Here is a 16,463-nt window from a genome sequence, read left to right on the forward strand (position 1 = left end):
TGACATATATGCTGCAACCATCTCTTGTCTCTTTGCTTCACTGTCAGCTGGTGCACTAGAAAACAGGGTGTTCTTTAATGGGATGTGTGAAATCCAGGAGAACCATCCTTTTCTTGAGCACATCAACTCATCCTTACGTCACTGACGAATCTTGTGAGGTCCTGCAACCCTAACCCAATACTGAGCTTCAAACCAGCATGAAGGATCATTAATGATCAATCGCCCACCATCCTCAGATCTCAACAAATATTCTCTCCATTGATACTCAACCTTTGCCAACTTATAAACAAAGTAAAAGAGATGGATTGATTAAGTGGTCTTGAGACAAGGATAGAATCTGAGCAGTGTCAACAACCTACATATTTCAGCCTCCAAAATGAGGAGGTTATTCATCCTCAGACAACACAATGACAAAGTCAGAGTTTATACTGAGTCCTCAACTAATAAAGATCTATGTAAATGTAACAAGACAAGTATCCATTGTAGTCTTCAAGATGCAGATATCATTTACTAATCAAAGTTAAAGAAGAAAGAAGATACAAAATAATGAGCAGCAGATATCAAAATCGCAAATTTTATTTTGTTCCTCTAAATAGAGAGTTGATCAGGACCAAGGTTTGCAAAAGCTTTGGCATGTCTTGGGATACTTGGTGTGCAGGTGAATAAACCAACAAAAACAAGCCCAAAACGGCTCTAGGGTTGTAACATGCAAACTATCCCAAACCAAGATGCTTATACCGCCGCAGATCCAACGACGACCGTAATGAATCGGAAAATTTCCGAATATATTCCCAAATGAATCAAAATCCAGAATTATATGATCTATATCCCTCTAACAAGGCAAATAAATAGAAAAAATATCATCTTTTTGGCCGCAAAGATCCAATTTTTATCAAGTTACTCGTCAGAACCGATCTTCCCAGATTCAAAGAAATAGAAGCCCAATCTCCGATTTCACTGATTTCAAAGAAATCAGTTCTATTCAACCACGAGCGAAATGGACACGACCTAATATACTTTTGATCAAGTTTCGAAATCCTCCCTCTCACCCTTTAACTTTTCCGATCAAAACGAACAAGATTTAAACTTCATCAAGCAAAGAAAGACAATAGTCACGATCGCCAAAGACCGGGACGAGAAGACCAGAAGAGGGACCAAAAGTTGCAGATTTACCCAAAAGAACCCACGCTTTTCGATCAAAAACCCGAGCGAGAGAGAGAGAGAGAGATAAAAAGGCTACCAAAGGGCACGCAGTCAATCGAGAGAGGGAATCGAGAAGCTTGATTTTCGCCAGGTATTCTCGAATTCACTTGATGCAAGTGAGGAAGCGAGCCAACGGGAGGGTCGACGGCGAGGGACCTGACCGGAATCCGGCGGTCAATCACCGAAGGGTTGGTTCCCGACCTGCACCAAGCGAACCCGAGAGTGTGGCGACGAGAACAGAGGATCGGGGGTGCAAGCAAAGGGGGAAGGGGGTCCTAACAACCCACTTTGATCGGGGCATTAATGCTCGCGGACTTCAAGAAGGTGACTGAGGTGAATTTAAGAAGGCCGGGCCGCGTCGGTGACGAGTCCGCGGCGAAAGGGTAGAATCGTCCATTCGTCCATCGCCGACCCCTTCCGTGTCGGCAGCACGTGCACGTCTCTCAGTCACGTGATCATTCGCAGAATGATGTGCCCTTCTATGATGATACGTCTCAAACAATCCTTTTCCCTCTCTCTCTCTCTCTCTCTCTCCGTCCTTTTAAAGCGGGCCCACCTCACACAGCTACACCATTGGATGAAGGAGGAGGGAAGGAAAAGGAGAGGAAGAACATCTTTGAACTCATTGGGTGATTCAATTTCGATTCCACCATTCGTGAACTAAAACCAAAATCGATGATTTTGGTTCGATTCCAAATGGATTTTTAAAAATTAAAATTAAATATTAATAAGGTGTAAATCTTAATTAGGTCTCAAACTCCTAAACCACCGGCCAATTCAGAATTAGAAATCTTAATTAACTAACAATATTAGTTTTACTAATAAAAATATAAAAATAAAGGATAAAAAGATAATTTTACTATTTTAATTGGTAGTGACAGATAATGATATCATTGGAGGTCGCTCCGTATTTGTATCGGCATTGATGTAATTAGTTACCAAGCAACAAATAGATCGCTTGGTATCTCGCTAATGCAAATTTCAAGTGATTCTTTTGTCACTTGACAAATGACTATATCAATGTCAATATAAATGCAGAGTGATAAAGGATTATTTGATAATTACATTAGCATCGATGTAGATGCAAAATGACCCTCACCTCTCATCATCGTTCTCCTCATCCATAATAATCATCCATAGCTCCTGACGATGTTGTTGTTCGCCACTATCGATGTCATCTGTCATCACTAACTGAAATACTAAAATTATCTTTTTATCATATATTTTTCATATTTTTATTGATAAAATCGATAATATTATTATAAATGGATCTAGATATTTTATTTTCGTAACTATACGAATATAAGTATAACTTTTTAAAGTGTAAATATTAAAATACTAAAGATAATTAACTAAAAAGAAGTAGGATAATAAATAATTAGCCCCCGTGGAGTCTAACCAGACAATCTGACCATTATGTGAAGAATCTTGTTAGAGATTTCAATATTCATTAAAATAGAATTACTAACATGTTTGATGCACTTGTCACTTTAACAACATGTTCGATTGAGTCATTTTCTAAGCCAAGTATTTACACTCAAGAACCAAATAAACTGTTTGGTGAATTAGAAAATGGAATGATTAGGCTAAAATTTTGGTATATATATAAACATATAATTAGAAAAGCACAAGAAATGTCATGAAACAAAAGATGACATTAGTATAGTTTTTTTTTTTTGGTGAAATTGATTTTAATTTAAGACAAATAATTGTACACTTAAACTACCAACTTTAGGCTTTCAGATAACTTGGTAATTGTCAAAATTTGACAAAAACAACTACAATAATTTGCAATACCATCATCATATGAATTGAAAAATTGTTCCACCAATAAGTTATCTTGTGACGAGGTTAATAATTATGATAAGACTCGACTGACGTCTGATGACGCCTCACGCCTCGATCGACGCGACAGTACCTGATCAAACGGACCAAAACGTCGGTCGAGGCGCATTAACGTCTGCTCAGGCTCGGTTCTTCACGCCACGCCAACACCAATGTCATACGCTACCAGCCTGCCCCCTACAAGCAGGCACATTAGGAAATAGTAAGCTTCCCTATAAATACCCTCGTATTCTGAACGGGAAGGCAGGGGGAGACACACCAAAAAGACTTCTTCATCTGAAATCCCCTTCACATCAACTAACTTGATTGTTGGAAGGGTTGGGTCGAGCCTCCCGACCCGACCTGGGACAAAGACGGGGGCGCCTCCCATCGTGTGCCCAAGCGAGGAGTCCCCTCCTAGAGGAAACGGTTGACCCGCTGCGATCGGACCACCGCGGTCGGCCACCTCAGCAGTTTCAAAGGTCGCTCCAAGAAGATCCCCAATCATTCGGACTCGAACCCAGTCGCGTCGGCCCCGAGGCAACGACTTAAGGTTATTTACACTAACATTTTGACGCTAGAGGAAGGGCCCGGAATGTCGGGTGATCACCCGAGCTGCTAAGATGAGCCCACGGCTGAGAGGTCGCACCCGACTGAAGCCTCGAGGGAACATCCCCCGCACGGAGACCATCGTGACGAACACCCCACCACGACCTCAGAACGATATTGGCGAATATTCAACGACCCGAGCTTGTTGCCGCCAGACGACGCCCCAACCGACTCGACGCTCGTGTCATCCGAGGCCTTTCAGGATCTCGCCCGTCAAGTCCGAGCTCTGATGGGTGTGGTGCAAGTCATTATCCCGCTCGTTCCTTATCGGGCGCACCCACCTGCGATCGAACCACTACGACAACGCAAGGCGCCTGTTCGGGCCCACATGACACTTTCGGAGCCTCCCACTTCGCCTCAGGTCCAACCGGCCCCACTCAGGGATCCATTGATGGCAAACCCGAGTAGTCGCCCGAAACCCGAGGCACTCTCTTCGGACTCCCTACGGGCCCAATTACGCTTCGTCAACCAGCAACTCGACGAGATACGAAAAGAGATTCACAGGTCCAAGGGAAAGCTCGGAGAGGACGCACACCAAGGGTCTCCCTTCACGCCCGAGATACGAGATCAGACAATCCCCCCATATTAAAGTTGTTTACACTAACATCTAGTAGTCTTTTAAACCCAAATTTGCTAACATTTGGATGAAAACGCTTCTTAACTAGCCAAAATGACAATGTCTTTTTAGCACCCTTCGAAGGATACAAGAATGTTGTGTTCATATGACAAAAAAAAGCGTGTGCTTCATAACATCTTTACAAAAAAGTTGGGCATCACATTTTCTTTGTATGGTACAGAAAGAGATGCACAAATTGTGCATATCGTGGCCCACCAAAAGCATTTCCAGTTCGACACAAAATCCATCTCCAGCTTTCAACTCGATCACTATCAAAGTTTAGTTAATCGACGATGAGGCTGCTTGCAGGAGAATCCTCCTGATTTCTCAAATGTAGGATGCTCCATTAGTTCTTTTGCAGATGGCCGCTTTATAGGGTCAGGATCCATCATAGCCTGCACAAATTTCACAAGTATCAGATGCCGGCACAGCAGTCTGGTCGATTAAATGCTCTTCTTTTATTACCATCATGTCATACATTTTTATTAGCACTAGAAATCCTGGAATTCAGTTGATAGTAACATTCCTAAGGAAGCTTTTTTTGAGTTAACAAAGGATTTCTAGCATGGCTGAGAAATTGCTAATAGCATCAAAATATAGTAAAGCATGAATGTTTACAGGTTCAAATTAGTTCACTTAAATTTCTAATCATTGTATAGAGTATAAGATATACTTCATTCCTACCTTCTTAGAAAACTAAGTTACTTGGAGAATCCAAGGGGTGAAGTTTCATTCATGAGTTCCAGAGATATTACATTAAGGGCAATAACAGGATGATCTTTTCAATTTCATAGCATGCGTCTTATCCACCAAGCAACAGGCTTTATTCAACTTGCATTCACTATTTGCACAAAAAAAATTAAAAAGTGAAAAATTACTGCAAAGAAAGTTTTATCACAAGCATGGAGGATATACCTTGAGTAAATTTTGAAGCTGCACAGTGTACCCAGGTAGCAATGGAATTTTGCCCTCTCTGAGGTTTGAGAACTGAGGACCAGAATCAGGCAAACGGGAACCCTTCACAAGCTCATAGACAGATGCTCCCAAGGAGAAAATATCAACCTTATCAAGATGCTCATACTTGTCGTTTAACATCTCTTGAGGCATGTAACGTACATCACCTTCTTCGATCGGTAAACTCTTGTCTGTAAGTGTTGCACAACCAAAGTCTCCTAGCTTATAAACACCATCTTTCACATAAATATTTTCGGGCTTCACATCCAGGTGGGCTATTCCTCGTTCATGCATAAAGTGCAATGATTTGGAAATCTGTAGAACATCCAAAACAATTAATTTAAACAGTTGAATGAATTAATTCACATAGTAGTAACATCATTACAGGAATAAGCAGATGCAGTTTTTCTAAATGGCATTTCTTAAAAAGCATGAGTAAGATGGACCAATTTTAAAATAGAATACATGAAAAGTTAAAGAAAAAAAATTATAATTGGCTTTTGCTCATATCCTGTGAGATTAGTGTAACAACAGGGACAGTATGTACACAGAAGCCACCAGAAACTCTGCTCATGAATCAATATGTTTTAAGATATGGCTGGTAGTTCCTTGGATTATCTTATGAGTAGGTTACATATTATCTATTTATTAAGAATGCATGTTTCATTAAACCAAGCTATCTTATCTCTTGATTATTGTGTTTAATACAAAAGGCATCATGCAAATGTTTCATTTAAGTAACTTGTTTCCAGCTAGGGAAGGTTTAGTACATATTATAAGTGAATCAAGATAGATGATCTTCATTGATGATAATCAAATATGGCCACACAGATTGGTAGCATATACACATATTACTAGCCTTTTGGCAAAACATATTCGTTCTTGCAACTTCTTTCCATGACCATCATGAATATAACTGCCCAAAAAGAAAGCTCCAAACCTCTTGGAGTCACTACCAATAGTGATATACTAAACGTACATACTTCAAACTTCTAGTAATGCAAACATCTGCTTTGAACACAATTGTTGAAAATTCTCCATTATATTCTCTAAATCATGTCACTTCAGTTGCTCTCTCAGTAAAATTTTTGTTGCATTAAGGAAACCTCTTACATTATACTCTATGTTTTTATTTAATCTAAGATAATACCATATCTTTATCAGTTGCCATCAGTCAAATTTCAGAGTTTGCACTTGTGCTGCAAACTTATGCAAGTTAATACCTTATCTTTACAAGTTTCCACATTTGCACTTATGCCGCAAAATCAATCTGCTGGCAACAAATGAAATATCATGCAGAGCAAAAAAGTTTCAAGCAAAAAGATTTAGAACCTGATATATAATTTTGAAGGCTTCTCCACCCTTTAAAGTCTGACCTTTACTTATGGAAAGGCTTCGATCACAAAGTTCCATCTGAATATAGAGTTGCTCGTTTTCAAACCAAGATGTGTAATATCCAACTATATTTTCATGTGATCCTAAAAAAAAGAAACAATTAAGATAGACAATTATGCAAACAAGAAAAGAGAAGGTAGCTGATGTATGAAAAAGGAGAATACCTAAGGCTGCAAGAGTTTGAACTTCCATCAAGGCATACCTTCTGTAAAATTTGAGAGAGATGCAATATTAGACAACTTTTATCTAATTGAATGACTGAAATTTCATCCAAATTACCTTTCAATGTCATGACGCAATTGTCTGATGATTTGTTTCACTGCATACAAACAACCATCTAGTCTTTTCAGAACTTTGAACACACGGCTAAAATTTCCGCATCCAATTTGCTAGAGAAGGATACAAGTTACATCAGCTATAAGTTGTAAGCAATATAAAAAAGCTTGAAAGTCCCAAATATTACAAAAGGGTTTATTTATATGCTTTCAGCCCGGACCTCAATTTCATGGAAATCAGTGTGATATCGTGAAAGGCCAACTCCACCAATGGAAGGAAAGACTGCAGATATTAGCACCATGAATCATCAGTATAGTACATTAACAGGCACGTATATATATACATATGCATATATGTATGTATATGTATGTATGTACATATATACATATACATATACATATACAAACATACATACATATATATATATACACACATTTATTGGCAAACAAACCAACATAGATTTATTGACATAAAGTTGTCCAAAATTTACTAAGGCCTGGAGCTAAGTAGATAATCATTCAAAATCATGATTTTGAGCATGTATACAAACTTAACTGATGGCATTGAAACAAATAGGACAATTCAATAGATCAATGATATGGAATGGCTTTCCTTAACTAGGACCATGCTTTAGCCTGGAGAATAGCAATTGAGGTTTTAATGTTTAAATATCACAAGGGAGAATGAAGCAGATTTACAAGAAAATAGTATCAAGAATAAAATTAAACAGTTTGGTGCTCATTTAGTCAATGTAATACAAACCTACATGTGCAGAAAATGCCAAATGGTATCTTCAATTTTTGTATGTAAGCCTTTAACTATGTTATCCAACTATTATCGGATGCAATTAGGCTCAAGAATATAATGAAAAAGGAGAAGATAGTTTAAATTTGGATGCAAATTATTGAGCAAAGGAATATAGAACAGCTTGGAATGAATATTCTGTCATCAAGAACATCAAAAACATAAAAGTTCAAATAATCAAGAAGAACTTTGACCTGTGGATTTAAATCTTCTGTCATCAAAGATACCTTGAACCTCTGATGCAACTGTTTTTATATATGGATTCCTAAAGCAGAGAGGAGGTGTAATTCGACAACGCAATGCAACTGCAGACTTAGAAACATAATTTCTTCTCTTTTGCGGCCCAATTTGAACTGACTTGCCTTCCACAATTTGATCAGAGTCACAATCATCCAACTGAACCTCCGCAACCTGTTGATGGCATGGAAAGATGGTGGAGAGGTATTTACTTGGAGAGCACCCTGCAAGAGAGAACAAGGTAGAATGCTGCTGATATTAGTTCTATATATTGAAAACAGAATGAAAATTGACAACTGACATATTAGAGCGCTTTCTGGTCCTAGAACCATTGAGAAATCCATTCAAGGTAGTAATTTATTTAAACAAACTTAACTTATAAATGATTACCCTCACTATCTTGGACTATTGCTTATGGGAATGTGCTTTTGGCACTTCTAACACTCTATTGCCTTTTAGCTCGTCTCCTTTCTGTTTAAATATCACAAATAGAAAATGATGGAATCCCCCACTCTGGCATTTAGACAATAGAAAAAAGACAAACAAAGAGCACTGATAATCTTTTGTCTATTGTATAAAAAGAACTTCTGTGACAAATTTCAGTTCCCCTTAGGACATACTGCACTTAAGGACGTTTAACACCTATATTTTTTTTTTACATTCAAAAATATTAATTGGGTCAAAATAAATCAATAAAGAAAATATCTATTCAATAATGGTAAACCAGTAATCAAACAAAAATCTAAACACAGCCAAAATTAAACTCTGGGAGAAAGGATTAATTGGGCCAGATCATAGAGGAGTGAACTTCAACAGTAGAGAATGAGATACCAACTAAACAATCAAGTCTTTACTACATCAAACGCAATATTAGCATTCTTAGTCTAGAAACCAAGGGTTAGAAAGAAAGCCCATGGGATGAACTAAGCATACCACTTTTGTGCCTCTTGTTCCTGCCATTTGTTGTCTTCTCCGGCGAGTTTGGACAAGGAATGTTCTCCTAAAAAGGTCCAAATCAGCAAAATGCAGGCTAAAGACTAACAACCACCGAAATCAAAGAATAAAAATAGCCATGGCTTTTACCTTATCGACCTCGAACCCATTATCAATCTGTTGGCAATCCGGTGTGATATAATCTGGAGTACTAGAAACCCAAAAGAGAAAAAGCCACGACGTTTAACAAGACCAGAACTCCCAATCAGAAGCAACAAAGGTGGAGTCACCTACCAGAAGAAATCTTGGCTGAGGATGCAGTCCTTATCTTCCCCTCCCTCCTCGGCACCGACGGGAGGTGCGTCGTCGCCATCCCCCTCCCCCTCCAGAAGTTTCTCGAAGGGGAAAGGTGAGCCGGTGGAGGCGGAAGAGAATCCCTGAAAGGGAGGAAAGGTCACGTGCCCGAGCTGGAAGCTGAGATCACCAGCGGGAAAATCACCCTCCATTTCCGTCGCCACGGCCGCCGTCGCCCCCCTACTCCTTATCCCTCTCCCTCTCCCCTTAGGGGTTCTCGATCTCCTCATCTTCCCACTGCCCTCCGCCCCCTTTTAGTACATCGATTCCACTAATAACAAAAGAATGTAAAAAAGAAATGATTTAAATCGAATGCTTGTCGACCCTCTGAAAAAGGAATTGGCGGGAGAAAAAAGATAATTTGTCGTTCTCGTACCCAACGAGTTTACCTCCTGCCTGTGACGTGTCACCCACCTGAGACCCCACTTATCTTCTATTCACAGGTCGGTATGAAAGCGGGTAGGTGAGGTCTGAAGGACAGGGAACATTGAACTCTTCCTACCCGTTTGCTGGAATAGAAAAAGGAAATTTACTGTTGATTAAAATTGAACCGGACCGGGTTGTCGTTGATACTGATCCGGTCTGCCTAGGGCCGGTTCGTCGTCCTCAGCGAAGTAACCCTCGGTGGCTTTGGCTTCTTACAGTTCTGCTGAGGTGTAATAGTGCAGAGAGGAAAGAGGAAGCGAAGGGGAGTCATGTCGAAGCGGCCGGCGACAGATGAGATCCCCCGTCCTGACTCCGGCAAGCGGCACTATGGAGACACCCCCGCTTCCGTCGTCGGGGACCAAAACCGTGGGTCTCCGCCCCCGCCGCGGTCGTCCTTTCCGTCCTACCTCGACGCCGGCCCCGAGTTATCCCCCAAGGCCCGGCTTCTGTGCGAGATTCTCGCCTCCAACCCGCCCACGGAGGTGGAGCGAGCCCTCGACGCTGTCGGCGTCCGTGTCTCCACCGAGGACGTGGAGGCCGTGCTTAAGTTCTCCTACTCCCAACCGGGCGCCGCTGTGGCTTTCTTCCGGTGGGCGGGATCCCGCCACCTCGCCGATCGCCACTCCCCCTACGCGTGGAACCTCGTGGTCGACCTTCTAGGGAAGAACCTACACTTCGAGGCCATGTGGAACGCCGTCCGCTCGATGCGCTCCGAAGGCCTTCTCTCCCTCGCCACCTTCGCCTCCATCTTCTCCTCCTTCTGCGCCACCGGCCGCCCCGATGACGCCCTCGCCGCGTTCGACACCATGAACCTCCACGGTGTCCCCCGAGATACCGCCGCCCTGAACTCTCTTCTCTCTGCTGTCTGTCGCGAGGGCCGCGTCGCCACCGCGCGCCTCTTCTGCGACGGCGCCCGCTCGTCCGTAGCTCCTGACGCTGACTCTTTTGCCATCCTTCTTGAGGGCTGTGAGAACGATGTTGACCACCGGTCTGCCCGTGAGGTGTTCGACGATATGATCGCTACTGTCGGCTGGGACCCGGCCAACGTCCAGGCCTATGACTCCTTCCTCACCATCCTCGTCCGGTCGGGCTCCTATGGCTTTGCTGAGGCCCTTAGGTTCTTTGAGAAGATGAAGCAAAAGAGGTGCTTTCCAGGAATGAAGTTCTTTCGGGATGCCATCGAGGTGCTCGTTAAGAAGAAGGATGCCCACGAGGCAATGAACATCTGGGAGGAGCTCATGGGACGCAATGGGTGTTTCGCGGACACACCCATGTACAATTCAATGATAGCCTTGCAGTGTGATCTCAATCAGATCGATGTGGCCCTTCGGTTCTTTGACGAGATGATCATCTATGGAGCATTTCCTGACTCACAGACGTACAATGTCTTGATTCAGTTCTTGCTTAAGGGAAAGAAACTAAGGGAGGCTGCTTCTCTATTCAATGAGATGGTTAAGAACGAGTGCTGTCCAACAGCAGCTAACTGTGCTTCCTTGATGAAGACTTTGATGGATTCAGCAGATTTTGACATGGCCTTAAAGGTATGGAAGTGTATGACTGATAATGGCTTGCCTCCATTGGAGGAGGCCGGAAACATGTTGGTTTTGGCATTACGTGATGTGGACATGCTTCCTGAAGCTTGTAAATATGCAGAGGATATGATAGACAGAGGCATTAAGTTGAATTCATCTACTCTGTCTAAGCTGAGGCAGAGCTTACTAAAAATTGGTAAGGGTAGCATCCATGATCATCTCCTCAGAAAATGGAAATCTCGTTAGACAGTGTGTTTTGAATTTTTAGATGATCATAATACATTATGGTGTTACTTGTGATCCTAGCACATAATTATCTTTCTAATTCTACTTGAGTTTGTTATTGGCATATCATGAGATCACATTTTATTCTTGGATTTTTTTTCTCTCTTTCAAGTTATGTTTCTTTATTTTCTCTTTGATGAATTAGTTCAGTATTTTTGTTTTTTTGGTGTTATAATTGTTTAACTAATCCAATTGTGCTCCTGTGATAACCTATATTTCTTGAACTTTAATAAACTTTTCTACCCAAGGGATGATCTACGAAAATCCTTGATGAATGTGTAATTGAAAGTAACATTAGTTTCTCAAGGGAAAGATAAGTGTGCATGATGTAGTTGCAGAATAAGATGGTACAACAAGAACAAATCCTACAATCATGAAGTAACAGTGTTATCTTAACTTTAGAGTAGGTGACTAGGATTTGTCTGGTTTGTTTGAGATCATAGATTTTTTTTTATTTGGTGAAATTGACTGAGAATTGATTATAATCAGGCAAATGTTGGTCAGGATTGGCGAGACCATAAAGGAATTTAGCATTGTTGACCAATATTTAAATCATTAGGATTGTGCCAGAAATTGATCTAAATCAGTTAAAGATCAGCTGTAACTGATTGGATTGGTTGAATCGATCTAGGATTAGCCTATTTCTTTTTATCAATTTTTTACATATCATTGCCAAAATTCCATTTTGTGATAATTTTAGGATTTCACTCAGCTAATTTCATGAGCTACTGTATTTATATGATATTGCCAAGAAGCGGGAGATGATCATGCTTTTGACATGGTGGTCATGGAGGCACATCGTTTTCCAATAGCTTGGTGATAACTGGAAGTTGCACAAGAGGAATAGTTGTTCAGAGGAGAGAACATCACACATAAAAGGCCACTGGAGTAGTTGTATGGTGGGGACATTCTATAGGGTTGGAGAAACGATGAAGGATGACAGAATGAGACGGTGAGGATGATAAGGTTAGTGGCATTGAGGATTTGGGTATTAGCTTTACTCTTTCTTAGTATCAGTGGCCACACACTCAGTGTCTCAGTTCTCAAAGCCTGGAAACGATTTCGAGATTCAAGGCTGTCCTCCATTTGCTTGAATTTTCCGTGAGTGGAGGAGGCTTTTGGGTGATTTCTGCGTGTCTCATGTGTAGGAAGTAGAGGGTGACTGTTACTGCAGGTGCCTTGGAGCGCCAGCAGTGATGTGTGATTGAGCCAGCTGACACCTTAGTACTTGGCCTTGGTCAGCCGAGGTCGATGGGCAGCCGGATTTAATAATTAAAGCTGACACCATCAGAGGTTGGTCTCTTGGCATTTCTTTTTAGTACCATTTCTGACATGTTGGTGATGCAAACTTTTTTCCTTGTTCAGATTTGAGTATTTGACACTGATTACTTCTTGCATCAAGTGTTGCATTTTGACTTCACAAACATTGATTGAGCGCGACAGGGAGATGCAATTCCTTCTGTCAAAACGGAAAGATGTTCTAATCACCAGAGATGAGAGGATCAATTTGGTGCAGTTATTCTCACAGATTATGGCATGGTTACTTTCTTTCTACCACAACAGGTGATGCTACATGTGTTTATCTTGATCCTTGTTTTGAAATGTATACTTAGTTATTGAAAGAAAATAGAGCAGTTTATGCATCGAAGCTGCGAGGTCAGATGTACACAGCCTAAAGTTCTCATTATCTACATCTTGTTTTTTACTTTCTTAGTGTTAAATGCAATGGGAGTGTCTTGAAAGAGAGAGAGAGAGAGAGAGAGAGAGAGTCTTACAATGCCTTGAAAGCCATGGGATGTTCTTGTGACATATATCATCAGCTCAACATGGATAGTATCGGTGGATATTGGATCAGATGATTTGTGTGTTGTGCTGTTTGTGAACTTGAAATGTACCTCTTCTGCCTTGACATCTGGGCTATTCTGTAGAATGTGAGTTATTGAACTTTAGCATTGTTGAAACTTATATGTGCTTTGACATCTATTGTGGCCAGTAGCTTAATGGGTGTCTGATGTCGTTCATATTAATTTCAGGATTTTTTTATTTATTTGTCTTCTACTACTTTGGTTAGTACTCTGTGCAGACCTATAACCAAAGTCATCTTTCCTCTTATGAAAAATTACTAAGACCTTTTTTTTATCCCAAGAAAACAAAAGCTTTTGTATGACGTTTTGTGATTCAATTTGATTTCTCAGGCTTATAATTTACATGTTTACATGTGTTTTGTATAGTTGTTCGTCCCGGTTGGAGCGCGTGAGCTTGATCCCAAGAACTAGCCTGGATTGATGTCAACAGGGTTTGCGTAGCTTCACTTGAGGTGTACACGGAGGGACAAATTTGAAGACCACAAGTCGGTCTTTAAAGAAGAGAGGAAAATATCAGGGCTATTATTCATGGGTTTGTGGAAGAATTTTAGTGAGTAACGACTTCCAACTTAAGCGTGTCAAAGGATTGCGAGGTGACTTTGGATCAACTATTCTGTTCTGTCAACATAGCTGCAGCTTTCAGAATTGTCTTCTTTTGAAATGTTGTGCAGTGTTTGGAAGATTGACAAGTAAAAGCAGGCTACCAATATGGACCAGTGCTGCAGAGCTTCCACAGTCTTTGGCAGAAGCTGTGCGCGAAGAGGAGACTTGCTCTCTCCGTTTGCCTATGGCCGCCACCAAAGCATCAGCCATCTTTCCTCTGCTGCTGCTACTGCCACTGCTGCATCTCCTCTTTTCTGGATTAGCAGCTGCAAGACATGAAGATTGCCCTCCATTCTCCTGTGGGCAGCTCCGGGACGTCAAATACCCTTTCCGTCGCAAAGATGATCCATCCATCTGCGGGGTGACAACCTACCAACTCAACTGCGACGCCAACAGATCTACCTTAAGGATTGGCTCTGCGGACTACTTCGTCACTCAGATATTGTACGTATCGTCCTATTCTACTTGGATCCGGCTGGTGGATCCTAACCTCGCCAATGGAAGTTGTGGTCGCCCTGCCCAACCTTTATCGCCCACCAACTTGTCGACCGCGGAATTCGATTTCTATTCAAATTACTGGGCCAGTTTCATGAATTGCAGCGAGACGATCCAGAACGACACACGGTATCACCTCCTTTCATGTCTGGGCGGCAAGGACACGTTTTTCTATGTCATCGTAGCCCCAGAAGCAGATGAACTGGGCTACCTTCATCCGTGGTGCGAGTATGTATCAATGATTCCGGTCGCTTATAATGCATCTTTGTTCGACGATCCACCGAGTTCAGCGATCGACGCATTCAGCATCCTGCAGAAGGGGTTCGATTGTTATATTCCTGGAAGACGTGGTGCGATTAACTGGAAATATTTGATGATAAGACTCAGTCAGATTATACTGCTCTTGATAGGTATTGTCCCACTGGTATTCCCCGTTCTGCACTGCATGCTACGCTCTGGCTCTCAACTTCCTTTGTTTCCTCTGTTACGCAGTGCCGTTCATGGTAGGCCGGTTAGTGATCGCGCCGATCATAGTCTGTGTCTTCTTTGCTCACAAACTGTGGGTCAGCCGAGCCTCCGTGGACACCGTGGAGAAGTTCCTCCGCGCTCAGCAAACGCTGACGCCCACCAGGTACGGCTACACCGACATCGTAGCCATCACCCGGCACTTCAGGCAGAAGCTGGGCCAGGGAGGGTTCGGATCCGTGTTCAAGGGCGAGCTCGCCGGTGGCCTTCTCGTGGCCGTCAAACTGCTCGGCAACTCCAAATGCAACGGCGACGAGTTCATCAGCGAAGTCTCCACCATCGGCAGGATCCACCATGTGAATGTGGTGAGGCTGGTCGGCTACTGCGCCGAGGGATCCAAGCGGGCGCTCGTCTACGAATACATGCCCAATGGCTCCCTCGACAGGTACATCTTCGCTTCCAAACCAACCACGGCCCGCACTTTTACCTCGGAAAAGCTCATCGACATAGCCATGGGCGTCGCCCGCGGCATCCACTACTTGCATCGAGGGTGTGACATGCAGATTCTGCACTTCGACATCAAGCCTCATAACATTCTCCTCGACCGCAATTTCACGCCCAAGATTTCTGATTTCGGACTCGCAAAACTGTATCCAAAGGGCAACAGTCTGGTGTCAGTCAGTGCCGCCAGGGGGACGGTGGGATACATAGCTCCCGAGTTGATCTCCAGGAGCTTTGGAATCATATCGCACAAATCAGATGTCTATAGCTTTGGGATGCTGCTGATGGAGATGGCAGGAAGGAGGAGGAACGTGGATCCTCGTGCAGAGAATTCGAGCCAGGTTTACTATCCTTCGTGGATATACGATAAGCTCGCTCGGCAGCAGGAGATCCAATTCGACGACACCTCGGAGATAGAGGAGTTGGAGAAGAAGCTGGCGGTGGTTGGATTGTGGTGCATCCAAATAAAGCCATCGGAGAGACCGACAATGGCAAAGGTGTTGGAAATGCTGGAAGCTGATGCGAGCAGCCTACCGATGCCCCCCAAACCCTTCTTTTCCTCCGTGGATTCCACTTCAGAAACAAAGGCTTGCTTGATTTCTTCTTCCGCTGAGCTATCCATCATCTCGGAATGAAAAATCATTGTTCAAACGAGTAGAAATAAACAACTGCAATGGTGCACTACAATAAAGAATCCGAGAAGAGGCAACATGCCATAAAGGTGGATCAGTCAACGAGTCCTGTTTGGTTCGTCTAATCTACTTATGAAGAACTCAGCTTTAGCCTGAAGACTACGAAAATTAATGGCCTATTGTTTACATCTCATTTCTATATAGTTATCAATGCGGAGAAATCATTCTCTCTTCCGATGTACTATTTAGTCACATAACACTGGTAATCTAGTCTTACTAGTTAGTTCTTCCAGTGCTATAATTGCTCGTCTTTGAACACTGTATTGCTTATCCTTTCCCTGCCAAGAACAGAGCTATCATTATAATTTCTTGTCTTCGAACACTGCAATGCTCAGCCTTTCCCCTCCAAGAACATAGAACTATAAGTGTATACATGTTGCATGATATCTAATCA

The 16,463-nt window shown here is 42.3% G+C and overlaps 2 protein-coding genes across 5 annotated transcripts; one reads left to right on the plus strand and one right to left on the minus strand.

Moving 5' to 3' along the window:
* Positions 1–4,330: 4,330 nt before the first annotated feature.
* On the minus strand, positions 4,331–9,426 carry LOC135597992 (wee1-like protein kinase). Its single transcript, XM_065091510.1, has 10 exons — positions 9,146–9,426; positions 9,002–9,062; positions 8,852–8,918; positions 7,876–8,142; positions 7,098–7,159; positions 6,881–6,990; positions 6,766–6,806; positions 6,539–6,684; positions 5,168–5,521; positions 4,331–4,647 (listed from the first exon to the last, which is right to left on the minus strand). The coding sequence occupies exons 1-10, from the start codon at positions 9,355–9,357 to the stop codon at positions 4,525–4,527; spliced, it is 1,443 nt and encodes a 480-aa protein (XP_064947582.1). The 5' UTR covers positions 9,358–9,426; the 3' UTR covers positions 4,331–4,524.
* Positions 9,427–9,828: 402 nt separating this feature from the next.
* LOC103989674 (rust resistance kinase Lr10-like) lies at positions 9,829–16,310 on the plus strand. Of its 4 annotated transcripts, XM_065092051.1 has the most exons (6): positions 11,412–12,414; positions 12,597–12,741; positions 12,814–13,011; positions 13,680–13,906; positions 13,985–14,821; positions 14,904–16,310. In XM_065092051.1, the coding sequence occupies exons 5-6, from the start codon at positions 14,101–14,103 to the stop codon at positions 16,010–16,012; spliced, it is 1,830 nt and encodes a 609-aa protein (XP_064948123.1). In that variant the 5' UTR covers positions 11,412–12,414; positions 12,597–12,741; positions 12,814–13,011; positions 13,680–13,906; positions 13,985–14,100; the 3' UTR covers positions 16,013–16,310. The 4 variants fall into 4 exon arrangements, 3 of the variants coding, with proteins under 3 accessions (XP_064948124.1, XP_064948123.1, XP_064948122.1); XM_065092050.1 differs by having other exon boundaries at positions 11,412–12,741; XR_010481543.1 differs by lacking the exon at positions 14,904–16,310 and adding an exon at positions 9,829–11,359 and having other exon boundaries at positions 12,201–12,741; positions 13,680–14,103.
* The last annotated feature ends 153 nt before the right edge of the window (positions 16,311–16,463 follow it).

Source organism: Musa acuminata, chromosome BXJ2-1, assembly GCF_036884655.1.
Source record: "Musa acuminata AAA Group cultivar baxijiao chromosome BXJ2-1, Cavendish_Baxijiao_AAA, whole genome shotgun sequence".
In the NCBI taxonomy this organism is placed as follows: Eukaryota; Viridiplantae; Streptophyta; class Magnoliopsida; order Zingiberales; family Musaceae; genus Musa; species Musa acuminata.

Excerpts from the sequence above, each read along its gene's own strand:
- LOC135597992 (XM_065091510.1), bottom strand. The coding sequence starts at position 9,357 with ATGGAGGGTGATTTTCCCGCTGGTGATCTCAGCTTCCAGCTCGGGCAC. Across the intron at positions 7,160-7,875 it reads CAGAAGATTTAAATCCACAG|TCTTTCCTTCCATTGGTGGA; the intron begins GTCAAAGTTCTT and ends TAATATCTGCAG. Across the intron at positions 5,522-6,538 it reads CCTTCAAAATTATATATCAG|ATTTCCAAATCATTGCACTT; the intron begins GTTCTAAATCTT and ends GATGTTCTACAG.
- LOC103989674 (XM_065092050.1), top strand. The coding sequence starts at position 14,101 with ATGGCCGCCACCAAAGCATCAGCCATCTTTCCTCTGCTGCTGCTACTG. Across the intron at positions 14,822-14,903 it reads GATTATACTGCTCTTGATAG|TGCCGTTCATGGTAGGCCGG; the intron begins GTATTGTCCCAC and ends TCTGTTACGCAG.